At 46.2% G+C, this 14,380-nt stretch overlaps 1 protein-coding gene across 1 annotated transcript; it reads left to right on the forward strand.

Annotated features, from left to right (window-relative positions):
• Window positions 1-740: 740 nt before the first annotated feature.
• On the forward strand, window positions 741-13,999 carry ANKRD42 (ankyrin repeat domain 42). The gene is made up of 12 exons (XM_088534918.1): window positions 741-783; window positions 1,758-1,921; window positions 3,659-3,766; window positions 3,837-3,956; window positions 4,506-4,641; window positions 5,784-5,984; window positions 6,778-6,903; window positions 8,345-8,450; window positions 8,934-9,109; window positions 9,510-9,636; window positions 11,625-11,769; window positions 13,861-13,999. Exons 1-12 carry the CDS (start codon window positions 741-743, stop codon window positions 13,960-13,962), a joined length of 1,554 nt encoding a protein of 517 aa, XP_088391044.1. The 3' UTR covers window positions 13,963-13,999.
• The last annotated feature ends 381 nt before the right edge of the window (window positions 14,000-14,380 follow it).

The following is a 14,380-nucleotide window of genomic DNA, read 5'->3' on the forward strand; positions in this document are numbered from 1 at the left end:
ATGAGTGTCCCTGTCACGCACCCTTCTAGAGCCAGGCCTGGTTTCAGCCTTGTAAGATCAGGTTGGAGGAAAAAGTTTACAGTGTGCGAGGGTTTCGTTGGTTGGTTTTGGTTGTTCCTGGGCAGGGTTCAAACTCAATTCATACAGAAATGTTAACAAAACAAAGGCAGCCTCAAGCCTGCAGCAAATACTGCTGCAAAATGTGTGTGTGTTTGTTTGTTTTTACATACAATAGCTTTAAAGTGTGCACAAAACCTCTCAGTGCCTTCACCTTATTCTTCGCATACATTATTTATGGGTAGCTTCCCTCTCAGCAGTAGTATTAAACTGCTTACAGGTGTGTATTATGTGGATCTAAGGATAAATGGATTAAAGCTGTTGTTGGAAACATGCCTCTTTTCTCTAAGCACAAGTCTTCACATCCAACCGAGTTTTAAGAGCTCCATAGGGACTTAACTCCAAGCTGTTTGTTTTGTTTTTTTTTGTTACATATGCATAGGGATCAGTCAGGTCTCTAGGGAGAGAGAAACCGGAGCGGCTGCGGAGTTCCCCGGCCTTGCGCCGTGGCGGCTGTTCGGGCCAAGGGGGCCGGGCCGCGGCCGGCGCCGCCGCCGGCGGAGGAAGGTCCCGTCCAGCGCAGAGGCGCAACCCGCCTCGGCCCGCGCGTTGCCGCCGCCATTTCCCGGCGGCTCCGCGCCCCTGGCAACGCCGCGGCAGAGCCGGAGAGCCGCGGGGCCGCCATGCCGACGGCCGCGCCGCCTGCCGCTGCGGCCGGTGAGACGCGCTCGCCTTCCCGCTCCCTTCTCCGCGGGCGCCGCCGTGGCGGAGCGCGCGGGAGCGGCCTCGGCGGCGGCGCCTCCCGCCTCGCCGCTGCGCGGAGCGGCCGCCATGGCCCGCGCGGCTCCTCCGGCGGCGGCCCGAGCGCCTCGTGCCGGGCCGGCTGTCCCTGAGCGCGCGGCAGCCCGCGAGCCGCGCGGCGGCCGTTGGCGGCCGTTGGCGGCCGTTAGTGGCCGTTAGCGGCCGTTGGTGCCGCATCTGCGCCGCGCACAACGTTCATTTTCTTACCTCGCTGCCCAGCAGCTTGCCCAAAGTGCAGCGTTTTTCCCCGTTTTTTCTTGGGGGGTAGAGGGGGTTGTCACACAAACATTATCCCCTTGAAGTACTGCCCAGATAGGCTGCCTGTGATTTTTTTTTTTTGCATGTTATAGAAATTATATGAACGGTTAAATTCCCTTCTTTCCTGTTCTCCACGTTGCTCTTAATGTCTTTAACAACTCTTGATCAGAAACTTACCAAATTTATTTTTTCCTTCCTTAAGAAAAAAAAAAAAAGAGTCTTTCAAACAATGCTCGGCCACCTCAGCCGTTAGACGTACACTAGTTATTGCCACCTATGGCCTTTGGCAAAGTGCCAAGACACAAGGGGGTTGGATGCGTGGTGGCCTGGTTTTTGGACCATGCAGCTTTTGCATTTAGAGTGAGTCGGTGCCTCTGAATCGATGGACGTTTTAGAGGCTCCAGCAGGAGCTGCATATGAGGACAGTAGTGAAGTGGTGGGTGCTGGAGCAGTGCCACAGTTTGTGGGAGTGACCAAGGATTCCGGCTAACCTAAGTCCCCTTGAAACTGTCATGGGCTACACTGAACACCTTTTGATTATTTCTTTTGAAGCTGAAACCGTGATGTTTCTTTGATTCGTCACATATCAAATCCCCTAAACGTTGATATGGTGGTTAATGACTTTTCTTATTCCTCACTAGCTGTGAAGAAGAAGCAAAATTATGCTAGTGTACACGAGGCGGTGAAAGCCGGTGACGTAGAGCAGCTCGCGTCGATGATAAAGAGTGGAGCTGGTATTAACAAGGCGGATTTACCCCACAAATTCACCCCTTTGCACTGGGCTGCGCACTCGGGAAGTCTGGAGGTAAAATATTTGTTAGCACTCAGACACAGCAGGGATTTGTAAGTTAATGTTTTCCTTCTTTTAGTGGGAACAACAATGCACACAACTGCAAGCTCTGATCAAGATAAATAAATAACCCCGTCTGTTTTTCCTAGTAAATATGTACACATGGGTAGAAGTACAGTTTTTTGATTGTCAACCCTAAAATTAGATAGCCCTTTTCTACCTTTATAAATTCTGTGAATTTTCATTTGATTCTCATACTTTGCAATCAGTGTATTAGACTTGGCTGAGTTAGTTTGTCATCTGTTTGTCCTCCACTAAGCTCCTAATGTTGGAAGGAGGCAGAATCAGGCCTAGAGACTGGCATAAACCACCACCACCACCACCATAATAATTATTGTTAATAATAATAATATGTAACAAACTATATAACTAGTCCTCTGCTTTTTCTGGTTAGTTCATGAAACTTTTCATGAAGAGTGAAGATTAGAGGTTGACCTCCTGGAAAGCAGCTCCACAGAGAGGGATTTGGGAGTCCTGGTTGACAACAGGTTAACCATGAGGCAGCAATGTGCCCTCATGGCCAAGAAGGCCAATGGGATCCTGGCTGCATCAGGAGGAGCGTTGCCAGCAGGTCGAGGGAGGGGATCCTGCCCCTCTGCTCAGCTCTGGTGAGGCCGCACCTGGAGTATTGGGTGCAGTTCTGGGCTCCCCAGGACAAGAGGGCCATGGAGCTTCTAAAGAGGGTCCAGTGTAGAGCAACAAAGATGATTAGGGGACTGGAGCATCTATCTTATGAGGAAAGACTGAGCGGGCTGGGCCTGTGTAGCCTGGAAAAGAGAAGACTGAGAGGAGATTTGATCAACATGTTCAAGTACTTGAGAGGAGAATGTAGGGAGGATGGGGCCAAACTCTGCTAGGTGGTGGCCAGTGACAGGACAAGGGATAATGGGTGCAAGTTGAAACACAGGAAGTTCCACCTCCATGTGAGGAAGAACTTCTTTGCTGTGAGGGTGACAGAGCCCTGGAACAGGCTGCCCAGAGAGGCTGTGGAGTCTCCTTCTCTGGAGATCTTCCAAACCCGCCTGGATGCCACCCTGTGCCATGTGCTCTGGGTGTCCCTGCTGGAGCAGGGGGGTTGGACTAGATGATATCTAGAGGTCCCTTCCAACCACAATCAGTTTGTGATTCCGTGAAAAGCAAAAGGCCTGCTGGCAAAAGGTGAATAGAGCAAGGCTAGGCTGCAGAAGGATGAGATGAGGATTCCATGCACACAAGGAGCCTAATAAATGAAACAAAGTTTTAAATGTGGTCGGTTGTATTTTTAACTGGAGTCCAAGAGAGCATGTTTGCATCATTTACGCCAGTATTTTTAACTCACACCGTACAAATGCCCTCACAGGCACCTGGAAAAGAAAAATTCATAAGACATATTACAAAATCAATGCTTGGGGTCTAGGTTACTAGGTCCTTTATGCCTTTCTTCTGGGTCAAGCCTTGAAATTGTATAATTTATGCTTAACTTCCTAATGCACAAATATCTGGCCGGGGGGTTGGACTGGATGATCTCTAGAGGGCCTTTCCAACCTCAGCCATTCTGTGATTCTGTGTAATTCACACTTTGAGTGTCTTATTAAATAACAAGGTATTCTGATATGCTTTGGAGTGTAGCATCTGCTGATAATTTGTAGTTGGGATTGTGCCCTAGACTCATGATATGAATCATTTCAAAGACTTTTTGTTTTGCTTGAGCAGTGTCTTCACTGGTTGCTCTGGCACAGAGCTGATACAACTCAAGTAACTGTCAGAGGCTGGACAGCAGCTCATCTTGCAGCTATCCGAGGCCAGGATGCCTGCATGCAAGTAAGTATCAATGTTCACTCGCAAACAAAGCTAACTTGTGAACTAAACTTTTGCTTTTCATTTCTTTTAGGCTTTGTTGTTAAATGGAGCCAACCTGGAGGCTCAGGATGATCGTGGCTGCACCCCGTCACACTTAGCTGCAGCCCACGGGCAGTCCTACACGTTACAGACCATCCTACGGAGTGGAGTGGTGAGGGGCTTTCATTTGCAGCTCTCTACTGCAAAGGGGTGTGTGGAGGGGAAGACGGAATTTGCTTTACTGTAACTTCTCATTTTTTTTTTAATTGCAAAATATAATATGAAAATGTTCCAAAAGTCTAGGGAGAATCAGTAATGTGAGAAAACAATATTCCACAGGGATGCCACTAAATGAAGGTTGGACACTGTGGTTATTGTGTTTTTTTAAGTTTGTACTAGTCTTCTGTAGTAGAATAGACAAAAAATTAAAGAAAAAATCCCAAACAAACCTAGGTGTATGCTTAAGGAATAATGATGGATATGATGATGGAAATATGTCTAAAAATGTACCTTTTATACGTGTGTTATTTGGATAGAATGAAGAACCTATGAAAAATAACTCTGTTGGGATGGGGTCTGTGCACATGGCATGAACTTTGAAAAAAGTCCTTGGGTTTGACTTAAAAAATTGAACACAACAAACAACTGATTCCTATTTATGAAGATTGTCTTGTTTCCAGGTTTCATAAATGCATGAACTGACCTGCTGCTTTCCTTCTAGAATGCAAATGTTTCAGACAGGAACGACTGGAAACCTGTTCATTACGCTGCCTTTCACGGTCGCTTGGGCTGTTTGCAGCTGCTTGTTCGATGGGGAGCGTGCGTAGATGATGTGGATCACAACGGAAACCTCCCAGGTCACACACGTGTTTTGCAGCCTCTGCATGGCAGTTGTGTTATAGAGGTCCTGGGAGGGGAAGCATGGCCAGGGCAAGGGACAATTTCACCCTTTTGGGTTTCTGCCAGAGTATCATGGATATGTGTGATCAAATTCTGCCTTGTTCATGGCCAGGTTTTTGTATCTGGCAGCTTCTTAACTGCTTTGTTGAAACCTTTGTTCTCATTTATGTGGAATTGCATCTTGATTTCTGAAATACCAACATTTCTGTGTAATTTGTACTCCTTTTACAACCATGTGCTCAGTCATTTTATCTAGTGCAAAAAATAGAACCACAGAATCACAGAATCATGTTGGGCACTAGCTACTAAGAGACACACAGATTGAAATTCACCCGTGTAAAGTTGCTTTATGGACTTCCTCAGCATTCTATTGAAACTATCCAGAAGAAATGGACTGAATACAACTCTCAAATATATTTTTCCTTTACCATCTCTACAACAAAATCTGAGATTTTCTGATTGCTGTTCTGCACAAGGCAGATATCTGGTTAAAAAAGTTTAATCACAAAAGGTTATTTTTTGTCCTTGAGATTGGTGGGTATCTGGAAAAGATTTATGAATGTTTGCTGGTGCAAAACTATTTAAATACTAATTGACCATAATAGTACTTAACCTTGAGAAGACACTACTTCACTTTTCCCAGAGTAACTGTAACTCACCAAAGAGATTTAAAACCAATGGAACAGCTACCTCAAACTCAGCACAGCTCAAATTTTGCTGCTTTAAATTTTAGCAATCATCTCTACCTAAGTATCATTATCTTGCCATAAGCCACTATCACCTTTAAGAGCAGTCAGTCAGGGGAGGTATGGATGGTTTGCAGCAGAGAGTTTGTATGTGCCAAAATTTAACTTAAGTGTCAGGTCTTAGTGCTGCTTGTCAGGGTACAAATTACACAGGGCATTTCTGCAGTGACAATACGTAATTAATAAGCATTTTGGGGGCAACTTCTACCTGAGTTTTGAGACTTGGGCTAGAGATTACAGCATATTCCAAAATAAAGTGCTGGCAGAGGAGCTAGATCTGATCGGACAGCAGGGTTTTCCTGGTGCTGAGCAGGGCTCTGTTGTGACATACTGTGTTTTGCCTTGTGCTGTAGCTCATCTGGCAGCCATGGAAGGGCACCTGCTCTGCTTTAAGTTCTTGGCCAGTAAAATGAGCAATGTCAAGTGCACTCTGAAAGCCAGGAATGACCACGGAGAGACCCCAAGGGACTTGGCCGAACGGTTCTATAAAGACAACATTTTGCAATATATTGATGGTGTGGAAAAACAAGGGGAGCATCCAGAGACACAGGAAGGTGAGTATGGATTGCAATGTAATGAATGCTACAGAAATATTTAATGCTGGAAACATGTTTGAGCAGGAGTATTACCTTTAAATAAGTAATGTAACCAACAGCTTTTGCTTTCAATACTTATACACTTAGTCATAGGCAGAGACTGGGATACCCAGTGTGATTTTTTAAATATTCTGGATTTACTCCTAACTGAAATAAAAGTTGTCGCTCTATTTTACTCTCTGAATCCCAAGTTATCCATGTTCTCTTTCTTAGACTTCGCTAGGGAACCTGCAGAATTGTCTAATTCATGAGCGTGCACAGTTGCCTGTTCAGAATCCTTTACTTGCATTGAGCAACAACTTACTCTGGAAAAACCCCTCCAAAATTGGAATTATTTGCTAAGCCTGTATGGCTAGTGTTTTAAGCAAGGAACAAAATAATTTAAATGTTTGGTGAGAATTTATAATTCCAAACAGGCAGGTGACTCTAGCTGCCAACAGTAATAGAACAGCCACCTTCAAAAAAAGGTGTCTCTGTTATTCCAGGTTTATTAAGTTAGTCCCTTAGTTGTATAAGATACTTGTAACCATAACCAAGACATGTTTAGTCCAGCCTGTGATGAGCAATGCTAGTTTTGCAGCTGCATTTTAACTGGTTAAGGGTGCATTCGCCTTGCTAACTGCAGCTCTGAAATTTCCCTGCAGAAGTTAAGGGGAGAGAGACAGGCTGTGCATGATGAATGTGAACAGCATGAATATGCTGCTTGTTAAAACTGTGGACATCTGCTTGGAAACACGCTTTTCATTTTCAGTTTTAGCTTTCCCAGCCCACGGTGCTGCTTTCAAAGGGGACCTGATATCACTTAGAAAGTTAGTGAAAAGTGGAATAATCAATATTAATGAGCGGGATGATACGGGAGCTACTCTCATGCACAAAGGTGAGTAATTGTGATCTGCTTGCTATCTGCTTGCTACCTTGCTACTGCTGGTTTATGATATTGCTTGCTTGCTTTTTCTGCTGCCTGCTTATCAGATACATTTCATGAAAAACAGCATCTCATTTCCTGAGGGCTTCAAAGGGCGACACATATTTTGTGGTCTGTGTGTGCGTAGGTCTCTCTTACTTTAAAAACAAACTAACCAAATTGAAGTCAAGGAGGCAGAATTTATATTAAAACATCTACTCTGAAATTGTATTTTTTTTTAATCAGGTGAAATGCGACTTTTAGAAATGTTGGCTATCTAGGTATGATGGTCTGTATTGTGGCCTGGGTCTTTATTTATTGAATGTCTTTGTTCTGTGGAGGTGTTTTCTAAAAACCACAGCGAAGTCGTTAGTCTTCATAGCATGCTGTGAAGGAAGGGAAGCCCCTGGTACCTAGCACATTTATTTGCAGGGTAGTGCTAGCATTACAAAAAAAAAAAAAAAAAAATGCTGTGTCTTGGGGTTTCTTTTGTAATGTCTGAAAAAAGAAATGGAGGAGGAAAAAAGAGGCCCATATTATTGTAATATGTATTTAAGATTTTTTTTTTCTCAGCTCTCAGCCTCTCCACACTTCTTTTTGACTAGGTATAAGTAGTAGAATTTTTCAAAACATATTAGGGGGAATATGAATGTTATGGGGAAAAATTGTGACCCATGATTGTTGCGTTTCCGTGTTTCACTAAAATACAACTCACATCCAAAGGAGGTGCTATCAGAGTTAGATTTAATTTTCTGTGAGAAAGAAAGCTTTCAGGTTTCAGTCTGAAGGCCAATTATCATCCTCCTATACGTGAAATATCATTCCTGGGACCATGGTGTGGGGACAGTAGCCCGGCCAGATCACCCGTTGAGGGCAAGCTGTTGTGTCAGACTGTAAAGTGAGAGGTGTTGCCTCCGGGTATAGCCCCAGAAGCAACGTGGCAGCCCAAAGCTCCGGCTTTTCTCCCGTTGCCATCAGTGCATGTCATGGATCTCACAAACAGCCATGCCTGGCACATGGGAGCCCAGGGCTGGGAGAGGCCATGGAGCAAGTGTGGAGCGCTGCAAATAAGCAACATGCAGGCCCGACTGCAAGAGAGTGTGAGGGAGCAGGTATGTGTGTGTGTCCCATGCTCGGAGCATGAGACTGGGCAGGTTTAGTTCAGCTGCTGACTGGGAGGAACTGCTGTTAATTTTCTGGAACTACAAGGAGGCACAAAGGAGGCACAAAGTGACATGATCTTCCTAAGAACTGCGTGAGACTTGATCACGGGGCTCCTCTTGAAATAGTATTTCCCCTGTAGGGTGTTAGTGAACACAGACCCTGGGGTGTCAAACCATGCCAAGAGGAGAACATCTTGGGTTAGAAACACATCAACTATTGACATGTGACTTGTGCACGTTCCTTCTAACAGCCGCTGGACAAGGACATATCCACTGCTTACAGTGGTTGATTGAGATGGGAGCTGACTGTGACATTACAAATGAAGCTGGAGAGACTCCAAAAGATGTAGCCAAGAGGTAGCAGTGCATATCCTGTGACTCTGTCATTTATTTTCATTTATTTGCTTAGTATTTATGTACCAGTGTCATTGAAATTACTCCTCATTGTCAATGATGGAGTAAGAATAGATCGGGCCTGGAAATTTCAGTGAACAAAGCTATACTGTAGCTGTAAAAAGTTGTAATTTCAACTTAATAGATTTTTTATTTTGAGTAAGGTCAGACACAAAACATGAAAACAAATTATTATTATATCTTTGTTGTGGAAGTCATTGCCATAAGATTTTGCTGTGGCTGAAATTGCCATCAAAATACTATAAAAAGCAGTTCAGCTGCTCATTGTTTGTGCTCTAATGCTTCCTTAAATCCTGAAACATCATCTGTTTGAGATAAATGGAAACACGAAGAGTTTCAGAGAGTTTCTACCCAGTGCCTGGAGCATGGATACCTTTTTGCACGTGATAGGAATATTTCTGTGTAGATTAACTGTTCTCTGTGCAGATTTGCCCAGCTGGCAGCTGTGGAACTTTTGACACAAAGAACTGGAGACAGTAACTCCGATGAGGAAGAGCTAGATGCAAACAACATCAAGTTTTTTGAGAGGCATGGTGTGGAAGGGAGCACAGATAGCAAGGAAGATATAACCCTGGATAAGGTGGACAAAAGGAATGCACGCAGTAAGCATTTTTTTGTCATTGTTTTTTATTTGGAAAACATAGTCTCAAACACTATATTCCTGGTTTCACTTTCTGCCAACTGCTGAAGACTTCTTTATAGAAGAAGTTAGTTTGAACTAACTTACTTAGTTGACAGGATCTCTGGCCCACTGGGCATTCAAACATGGTTTGGAAAATTAGCATAGGATGATCAGAGCTTGACACCAGTTAAATCTGTGTGGATGAAGCAGCAGTAGATTGTGTGTTGTTTTTGAGAGCTCTCTGCAGTGGGTAGCTCTGGGTGTGCTGAGCAGAGCAATTGCTGCTTTCTGTTTGTGAGACTCTTTTCCAGACACTAGATTCCAGCCTGGGCGTCGTCACTCCGTGGCACGTTACCTGCCTGGAGAACTCTGTCTTGCAGTAAGGGCCTATCGCAAGATTCAGGAACTTCAGCAGCTTCTAGAAATTGCCTACAGCAACTACAGACAGCTGGGAGGAATAACTGAGGAGGAAAGGAGGACGAAAAAAGAAGAAAGGGAAATGCACAAGTAAGGCTAACTTGTCCCAGTGGTATTTAACTCTGTAAGGCCAATTTGAAAGCCTTAGTTAAGGCTACCTCATGCTCAAACCGCTTTGGCCATTCTCTTTTTTCCACTCAGCCACTTTAGCCTGGCCAAAAAGAAAAGGACTTGAGTCATTTGTCTGGCCAGTTCTAGACTTCCACCCCCACCATGACACTGATGTATGTTTGATGAGTCCCATCTACCTGTGCTTGTGTGGGATTATTTGCTCTTCCCTCAGGTTTTCCTGCTGCATATGTGCAGGAGATCGGATACATCCTGGCTGTGTTCATGCCTTATGCCTAATACGTGTGCACAGTGCAGGAAATCTGAAAAAAAAAGCCCCTAGTCTTGGAAGCGTTGGATGCAAATGCATATAAAGCAGAAATCACTCAATGACCTGCTTGAGAGCAATGTATTTCTGTGCTGTAGAATGCATTAGATCATATCCATGCTACAAACCAAACACACAAAAAAATGAGCAAGGCTGCCCTTGCAGGGGAGCACTTTGCATAATGTCTATCTAATTCTTGGGCTCTTCATTAAATCAAAGGATTCTGCTAGATGGTCAGGGGAGTGGATGGGCAGACCATATAAGAGAAATGCTCTCCTGTCTATCATCAGATAGGTCTTAAATGATAAAGTATCTTCCAAGAGACAGCACTGTCTCCACTGCTACTTCTCAAAGATTTGGCTATAGGTAATAGGTAATTATAGCTAATGATGTCCATTTTGCATTGCCTGATGACAATAGCATCTTACCAGAAGAAAAGCAGGAGTTGTCACCTGGGAATGTCACTGCAGGGGATTTTGAATATTACTGCTTTAGTGCAGGGTTTTTTAGGCTTTAAGAGGTGGGAACCGCTGCCCAGTGCAATGACTCGGCTGCCTCACATGGAAAAATCCCACCGTGTGAGTGCCACGTTTGGAGTTGTGTCCTGTTAATCCCAAGGGTGCGTGGGTCAGCCTGCCCCCCGGCGCTCATTTTCCTCCCGGGCACAGAGCACTTGCGGTGCCAGGAGGGCTGGCGCAGCCGCGGAGCTTCGCGCTCTGCGTGGTTAGCCCGGGAAATGGGGACCTCTTGCTGAGAGCTCTGCGGTTTCAGGTATTTTCCTTTCACCAGACCGGCTTTTGAGGTCATTTGCTGACTGTAATAAGAATATATCTGAATTATGGCTCTGTTAACAGTTCAGGAACCTCGGCTGATATAGTAGCCGCTGTGAGTATAGTGCTGATGAGAGCTTGGGCAACCGTGTATCTAATGCTGCAGCCTCCCTCCAGAAAGTGGTGTCTGCAGAGTGTCATTTCTGCATTCCTCAGCTGTGGCTAAGCCCATTGGTAAAGGATTTAGGAAAGTTGAGAGCCCCTGCTCTCCCAGAATCCCGGTTGTGTGACCATGTCTCTGTTTCATGTTAAGCTTTTGGCTTGTGCACCTAGGGCAGGCCACAGGTTGTGGCCGTGCTAAGACCTGTTTGTGGGAGGATGTCTCCATCTCCTGGTCTGGGTCGAGTACTGCTGAAAGCCACGCAGGGTTAAAACTGCTCATGCTGGGGCTCTTGCAAGCGGTCTGTGGCCAGGAGGATGCGGTAGCTGAGTGAAGGGCCCTGCATACAGCACTTTTTGGCTCGCAGAGAAGCAAGGAGCTCCTCCACCCAGGAGAAGGGCCGAGCAGAATTCCCATGTTGGCGTCCCCAGGGTACTCAACACCTCTCTGTTGTGATTTGCACCTTGTGTGGGAGGGAGCATCTCTCTCCTAGGCTCTTCTCATAGAGAGATCTGTTAAGTAGTGAGCCCAGTAAAGAGGGAAGGTGGGAGGTGGCCTTTCCTGCCCATCCGTGTGCGGGCCCGTTGCTGTGAGCACCGCACCGCGACTAAGCTGCTCTTTGCATGGAACAGATTGCATGGGTTGCAAGGCTGTATGGAGTAACCAGGGCAGGGCTGGCTGAGCCCCTGCCCGGCTGCTTTGCTTTCGGCAGGGCCCTGAAGGAGCTGGAGGCACAGCTGGAATACGAGCGCGTCCGGCGGGAGAAGCTGGAGAGCCAGCTGGACGACTCCCGTGCTGAGATCAGCCTCCTCAGGAAGAGCCTGGAGAAACCCTGCGCCCCGCCTGCCCCCCCGCCGGTGAGTGCCGTGAAAGGGGCCCCTGGGGAGGCTGCAACACTCTACTGGATTGCTGCGTGTAATGGCCAGTGTCACCTACTGCCGTCTCTGAATTATCAAGCCCAAATGAGATGCAGAGATGAGGCCCAGGACCCCAGCCCAGGGGCGCCGTAGCCAGCAGGATGCCAGTTTTCCTGAGACAAGACCATGCTCACTCCCCGCTCGCAGCCAGGCACTGCGATGGCTGCCGTGAAGGAGTTGTTGGTGCGGAGGGAGAGAACGAGCAAAAACTACTTTATAGGCTTAGTAAAAGGGTTGGCAAGCAGGAAGAGGAAAATGGAGCCTAAGCTTCACATGATTGATACATTCCTGTATTCCTTGGAGCAGAAATAGGGTTGCTGGTTAAAAGGGTCAATGTTCCCACCTTTGCTAGCCAGCTCCAAATGAGGTCCAGGTGCTTGGAGTGACCCCGCTGCCCTGGGGAAGGGAGCTTGGGGGCTGTTCTGAGCAGGGAATGAGTGTTTAAGAAGCTGATTTTGTTACCATTTAAACTGCTGAAACAACTGGGAGAGCAAAGGGGCCCGCAGGCCAAGGCGGCTGGGGCCTGTGCTGGGCTTTCCCACCTTGCAAAAAGAGCAATTTCCATCCATCCACTTTCCATCCATTTTCGTCCTTCTGCTGCCATCTCCTGGTCCCAGGGGAACATGACGCGGCTGCATGTGCCATACACCAGACTGTGCTCAACAGCAGCAACCCAAAGCAGGGAAGCCTGCAGGGTGCCCATCACCCAACCGGTCAGGGTGCTGGACTTGCAGCCACCAAATTCCTTGTCCATGTCCACCAGCAGCAGTTCCAACATCCCTAGCTTGCAGATTTGTCTTTCTCTTGAGTGCTTAAACAGGGATCTGAGGGGCCTCTTGGCCACAGTGAGTCTCTCAGGTGGGGGCATTGCAGCTCTCATCCTTCCAACATGCCCTAGTGGCCATGTGCTAAAATTCAAGTGGGTTTAAAAGACACTGAGATATTTGTAAGACAAATTACCAAGCACCTTTGTTAAGGATGAAGGCTTTGAATGGGGGAGAGCCCTTCGAGTCACAGAGCAAGCAGGGCATTACTGCAGTTTTCTTGCACCTGGGCAGCACTGCCTCATGCTCGGACATAACCACTTTGCACAACTCCTTCCCTCTCCTTTCATCCACTTTCCCCACTCTCTTACTCCTCCTTCTGCCCTCCCTTGCGGGATGGCCTCCTCCAGCAGAAATGTCACGTTCTGTATCCACAGCCCACCTGAAAATATTACCTGTTCTGCTCATCCGGCCATCTGGGATCACTTTGGCAAACAGTGCTTCATTTCTAGGGTAAAACAGTGCCTGAAATTAGTTTGCCACCAGAAGCAGTGTGAAAAAGCACATTTGGGTATTTCCTTAACTGTCACAGTATCCCTAGCTGGCAACAACATCTGCCGAGGCACATTTGTTTTCAAAACTGCTGCTGTGATCAACTGCTGAACAAGGGACCCTCAAAATGTCACCCTGCTGTGACTGCCATGCTGAGCACAGGGGACTAAGCTCTGCTCTGCATCGTGTTTGACCCTAAACGTCCCCTCAAGCCAAACACTGGATCTACACTTCTAGCTTTGATTTTGTCAGCTGCACTTTGCAGCTGAACAGCAGCCTAACAAAGGGGAAAAAAAAGTGTGTGCTAGTGCTTCATGCCAGCTGTCCCACAGAGTCTGCAAGCTTACAAGAAATACAAGCTCCTTTCTCTGTGCTGTAACATCACTTACAAAAAACAGGAAGAGAAAATCAAAAATGAGTTGTATAGAAACAGCCCAGAAAACACCAGGCTTGTGGCTCAGTCACAGGCAAGGAGATTGCCAACAGGAGAAGAAGAGTGTGTCCAAAACAGGTCTTTGAATGCTCTGTCTGACAAACTGCAGGTGCAGTAGGTGATTTTGTTAGAATAAGGTAGGGACTTGGCTGTTAGTGCGTTTGCTTTGAACACAGTATTTTCTGGCTATTTACGTGCATACAAGTCTGCTCAAAATCTTACCTTATTGGGTAGCCTATTTAAGTAATCAGCATTTAATGGTTGTGATTTCCTTTGTTTCAGGAAACTGAGGTGACAGCTGATGCTTGCAAAGAGAAAGAGAAAAAGAAAATAAAGAAGAAGCCACCCTCTAGCCCTGGAGGGGTGTTTGTGAAGCGATGCTGAGGGGCTAACCTTGCAAACAGGGCAGGCAGGCAGGCTTAAGAGAAGGATGTCAGTGCAGGGATGCAGCTGTGGCCAAGACAGCCAAGCCGGGCTGCACGTGAGTTTGTAAACCATTTTCCTAGTTCTCTGCGATAAAAATATTTTTAAATCACAGAAGCATTTTTAAAAAACTGTAAAGCTTCTTTTCCTATCTCAGTGGCTGTTTGGCAGCAGCATTGGAAATTATAAATAGCAATTGAAGAAGTAACTGCAGACATGTCATAGAGCCCACTAGGCCTGAGGAGAGTATCCACATCCGTGAGGCTATTTTGTATTTCATCTTTTAAAGCAGCACCTTGCTTCTTAAAATAGATCAGACACACAGTGAATCTTGGCTCCACACTAAGGATCTAGAGAAGGGCATATGCTTGACTGCAGA

This window comes from Tinamus guttatus, unplaced genomic scaffold (assembly GCF_059628265.1).
Source record: "Tinamus guttatus ecotype Peru unplaced genomic scaffold, ASM5962826v1 Tinamus_guttatus_pri_ptg000602l, whole genome shotgun sequence".
NCBI classification, from domain to species: domain Eukaryota; kingdom Metazoa; phylum Chordata; class Aves; order Tinamiformes; family Tinamidae; genus Tinamus; species Tinamus guttatus.

What these genes read in the sequence shown, in the direction of transcription:
- ANKRD42 (XM_088534918.1), top strand. Translation starts at nt 741, where the DNA reads ATGCCGACGGCCGCGCCGCCTGCCGCTGCGGCCGGTGAGACGC. An exon ending in GGACAAAAGGAATGCACGCA is followed by an intron (nt 9,110 to 9,509) that starts GTAAGCATTTTT and finishes TCTGTCTTGCAG; the next exon opens with TAAGGGCCTATCGCAAGATT. An exon ending in GAAGAAAGGGAAATGCACAA is followed by an intron (nt 9,637 to 11,624) that starts GTAAGGCTAACT and finishes TGCTTTCGGCAG; the next exon opens with GGCCCTGAAGGAGCTGGAGG.